This window comes from Dryas octopetala, chromosome 9 (assembly GCF_963921425.1).
Source record: "Dryas octopetala chromosome 9, drDryOcto1.1, whole genome shotgun sequence".
NCBI classification, from domain to species: Eukaryota; Viridiplantae; Streptophyta; class Magnoliopsida; order Rosales; family Rosaceae; genus Dryas; species Dryas octopetala.
The window spans coordinates 11,533,224-11,538,154 of NC_141374.1; the positions used below are offsets into that span (position 1 = coordinate 11,533,224).

At 36.7% G+C, this 4,931-nt stretch overlaps 1 protein-coding gene across 1 annotated transcript; it reads right to left on the reverse strand.

The window, feature by feature from the left end:
• Positions 1-1,464: 1,464 nt before the first annotated feature.
• On the reverse strand, positions 1,465-4,697 carry LOC147274064 (uncharacterized). The gene is made up of 2 exons (XM_086228113.1): positions 4,331-4,697; positions 1,465-3,296 (listed from the first exon to the last, which is right to left on the reverse strand). The coding sequence occupies exons 1-2, from the start codon at positions 4,460-4,462 to the stop codon at positions 2,025-2,027; spliced, it is 1,404 nt and encodes a 467-aa protein (XP_086084239.1). The 5' UTR covers positions 4,463-4,697; the 3' UTR covers positions 1,465-2,024.
• Positions 4,698-4,931: the final 234 nt, after the last annotated feature.

Consider the following 4,931-nt stretch of genomic DNA (forward strand, 5'->3'; position numbering starts at 1 on the left):
ATTTGGAATTAATTGTATAATTTTGGGTTGATTTTGATTTGTATAAGTGTATGATTTTGGGTTAATTTTGAATCTTTAATCGTATAATTTTGGAATTGATTGTATAATTTTAGGTTGAATTTGATTTGTATGATTTGTGTAATTTGTATGATATATAAATATTGATATGGAAGTTGAAAGTGGTGATATGATATGATATGAAGTATCTTGGGATGATTATTCTTCACATTACACCTACTCTGGACATGATGATACTGAAGACAGCGGAAATTTTGAACCTCCTAGAAACTCTATGTGGTATTGATTACTTTTGTAATTCATGTGGCAATATTATAGTAAAAATAAAATTGAGGTGTTATTGAAGTAATTATTAATTAGTGAAGCATTTTTTTTAACAGTATTTGCCTCCAGCGCGCATTATATTCATCACATATCACATGAAACCTACCATATAATTTGGTTTTTTTCAATATTTTTTATCAATGTAGTAGATAATATGTTAAATAAACATATGGTGAAGTTTCATTCAAAATTTCCGTATTTTGATAATAATTTCCGTCGTTTCCGTCGAATTTTTGTCGAAATTTAAAAATCTTCGAAATTTCCGTCGAAATTTCCTCGAAACCCGAAATTTTATTCCTTGGATGTAACATCGTGGAAAAGAAAGACCAATTCAACACTACCAGTTATCTTTTGGCACTACTTTGAGGATATCAACAAACTGATCATTACAAACAATTTGAAGTCAATTACATCAGATCAGTTCAAGATGTCAAAATCCCAATTTTTGTTTGGTCACCTAATTAACAATTTGTAGTCTGAACTTATAAGTGATTTGGGGTCCCTTTTTCATTTGTACCCAAGTAGACTGCTTTTATGTTTGATCAACAATAGGAGATGGCAGACGCACACCCAGTTTTCACCTTTAACTCATTTATTCATCATTTAGTATTTTTCTTTTTGTTCAATTTTTTCTAAACAGCAAAAAGTCTTCTGTCAATGTCAAATTCCATTGTTGAATTATTCCCTACAAACGCTTCAACAAAATTTCATTGTTTTTTTCTTTTCTTTTTCTGATTCCATTCCATCTAGGGAGGAAAAGCATCTAGTTCTCGAGCTTGAGTCGTAGAACATTATTATAACACGTTTGCTTACTTGAAATCAGAATAAATGAGGATCATAATAAGAAAAAATAACAACGAGAATGTGCCGAATGTATGTTAAGAATTGTATGTATCAAATACAATCTGTCCACTATAGGCTATAAAATATTAACTGAGATGTATTCCAAGTGCGTCGAGGCCTTTAGAGATTAAACCCCACCACCTGAAACTCTGATTTTTGAAGTAAATTTGTGAACAAGGGCCAAACCCAGGAATCACTTGCACTCCTTTCCCGAAAGGAGGCATAAAGTGAGATGCATATTTCAGTAGCTGACCCTGGTTAGCATCGAATTCATAGGTGGAAACGACCAATTTTAGGTTGACCCCCACTCTTGACTGCAATCGTCAAGAACATAGCTGCGATTGCAACCTCTGTGGGCTCTTGGCTCCAATAAACTATGAACAAGAACAAGTGTATAAGCAGTACAACAACATCAAACAAGAAAAAAGTCATAAAGCAACAGGGTCAAAGACAACGCAACAGCTAAAAACATTATCAATTAGCAGTCCACTACCATTATTAATGTCATCATTCTTGTCTAGTTCTATTGTAAACTTATATTACATAAAGAGTAAACACATTAACATCCAAAAGTTGCTGTGATTTTACACTATCAATACTTGTCTGCACAACTTCTGAGCTTGAATTCCTGGTCACCATGTACAAAAACAGCCTTAGACCTGGCTCAGTCATCATGTAATCGACTTCCCAATCAAAAACCCAAAATTTGTCTGTAAATTGAGACCATTGTGACATTAGCTTGTTGGTCCTGTTGGTGTCAACCAGTTTGGAAAACCCAAAGCCAGGTTGCACCTCAAATGCTCCACTGATGGGGAGGCATCGAGTGAGATGCATACTAGTTAACTAACACCCGGCTGCATCATGGGGAAGAAAGACCAATTCTTTGATGGCCCATTCTCCTTCCCATCAACCTTGTCATTTGCCCACCAGTCAGATCCAATAATATTTGAGTTACCAGAATCCCCTCCATCTGCATTGTCAAAATTAAACTCCTTAACAGAACCAAGTGTGATGGATCTCTGCTTCTGATGTCTTTGTGCCTCTTCCCCATCAGCCAGAGCCTTTTCTGGTGCATCATTGGATGTCTCACCAACATGGCACTCATGACAGCTCACTATTTTACGAGGATTTTCTTCTCTTTCGGCCGGCTTTTCTGTATCTTCTAGAGATGTTGATGCAGGTTCAGCTAACACCACTGGATTCTTTTCCACACATCTAACAATTTCTTCAGCACTCAACTCAAATGACACTCTATGATTAACTACAATTTCATCAATTCGGCCTCTATTGTTTGGTTGTGGATTTAATACAACCTCAGGGGTTTGAGGCCTTAGAAGAAAAGCATCAGAAGATGTGGACCTAACAGCATCAGGAGTCACAGAACCAGAACCTTGTCTTGAACCCCAATCATGGGTGGAGAGAATATCAAGGTTCAAGAGCTTAGGAGGACCACCTGTTTGGAACTCCAGGAAGTGAGGACCACTAGCAGGAAACTCACAGTCAGGGAAAGGAGAAGAAGTACCAGAACCTGAGATGCCCGAGCTTGGTGATATAAGCTGGCCAACTGGGCTACCAGGGTAAAGTTGGTAAGACTGAAATTCATAGTGAGATAATGGGAATCTCTGACCACCTTCACCATTTCGGAAGTTAGGATCAAGCAGCTGAGCAAATGGAACCTCAGGTGATGAAGGTGTAGTCAAATGAACAGACTCGGGAGGAGGAGTAAAGGGAGCAGTTGATGGTTCAGTAGTGAAGGTTGAGAAAGCAGGCGGTGAGACCAACTGGGTTTCGTGAGCATAAGGACCAATGGCGAAAATTGAGGCAGGCCCACTTGGGGAGTACATACTGGCTGAAATAGAAGTGAGAGAAAAAAAACCAGCTGGTGACTGTGTGGCAGAAGGAGGTTCTGATTGAAGAAACGATGCAGGTGAGGATGGAGGTGCAACAAAGGGAAGTACAATGGAAGGTGCTTGGGTTGGATTTTCAGCTCTAGGGGCATCACCTCCAGGGGCTGTTCTCTCTGGGACAAGGACCGCATGCCCAATTCTCTTTCTGTGTCTTTGAAATCCAAAGCACCAAGATATGCTCAAACAGCTCCCCCATCTTCTCTTCTGAATTTTACAAAAAATCTCATCATTAAAACAATTTAATACCAAAAATAGAAAAAAAAAAAAAAAAAACAGTTCTCTTTACTTTGAGAATATCATCATACTGATAATTACAAAAAATTTGAAGTCAAGTCCCCAGATCAGTTCATTCCAAATCCAAATGGCTGTTGGGTCACCTAAAAACAATTTCTAGTCTGAACATATAAGTGAACTTTACTAAGCAAGCATTTGAGGTTCCTTTTCCATTTGTACCCACGCAGACTGCTTTTATCAACAAGAAAAGATGCACACCCATTTTTCACCTTTACCTCATTCATTCATCATTCATTCTTTTCTTTTTGTTTTAACTTTTTATAAACAGCAAAAGCCTTTTATCAATGTTGAATCATTTCCATTGTGGAAGCTCAATAATTATCAATTATTGCCAAGACTCCCAACGTTAACCAAAAAGATTGTTCCATTTATATTGACTCTGCCTCCTCTACAGTGGCAAACTGTCATTCACAAAAAGAACTTTTTTTGTTTCTTTCTTTCTTTCTTTCTTCATATGGCCGTAAGTGAGACCAAGTGAAAATCACTGCGATAATCCCATGGCAAATTTCTTATCATTTGCTAAGATCAAAGGGGTTCATTGATCCTCAAATTACTTTAGTCACCAAAGCTACATGCTTTTGCATAAAGCAAGTCAACTTTTAACATACAGCACACCAGAATTCTATGAAAATTTTCACTTTTACAAGCACTCCAATTACTTTTCAAAGCAAAATTTTCCTAAAATGAAGCTCTACCGAAACTAAAAAATACCCAATTCATAATCTCACTAAGATAAACTAACCAATTCAAATAAACAAAGACTTTCAGGAATCAGAACACAAATAAATCTTAAAAATCTCTCAGACTCTCACAAAAACAGAGAAAAAAAAATCAACCTTGCAATAAGACTTAAAGTTCAATACTTGAACTATTAACAAACACAGTCAAATGAACATAATTCGAATCAATAACAACAAAAAAGATCACATTTTTTAAAAGTTTACCTGGATGGTGGCTTGGGGTACACGGCTCTCAGCCGCTGCGATCGCAGTAGCAGCTGCGTTTATAGTCTCCAAAGCGTTGTTCCCAGTTCTCGAGTCTCCTCCATTCACTCGCCTCATCTCCGTTCTTCTCATTCACGGAAAATCGTCGCTTTCATCGGACTTCCGAATCTGACCGAGAAAATGTCCAATTTTCTCGAGAAAATCGAACAGGACAAACCGAAAAACTCGAACAGAAAAACGAAAGAAGAAGAAAATAAAAATTTGAAGATTTTGGGGATTTGGAGATGAAATCGAAATGGAATATGAATCGAAATCCGAGTCTTTTGAGCTGCTGAGATTTAATTTCTCCAACTCTGTCTGCGTGTATTATGTACAAAAATAAAAGATTTACCTTTTATATATTTGGCAACTGCTTTTGAGGTCAAACACGGCAATGACTTTGTTTTTGTATGTCATTTTTGAATACCCAAACTTTAGCTTAAAGGTTATAAAATTCAATTATATGATACTTGGGACTAGTCAATTTACTAGAATACCCCTGTGCTCTAGTGTTCTTTGATAATATTAGGAATTTTGTCTTTTTTTTTTTTTTTTTTTTATA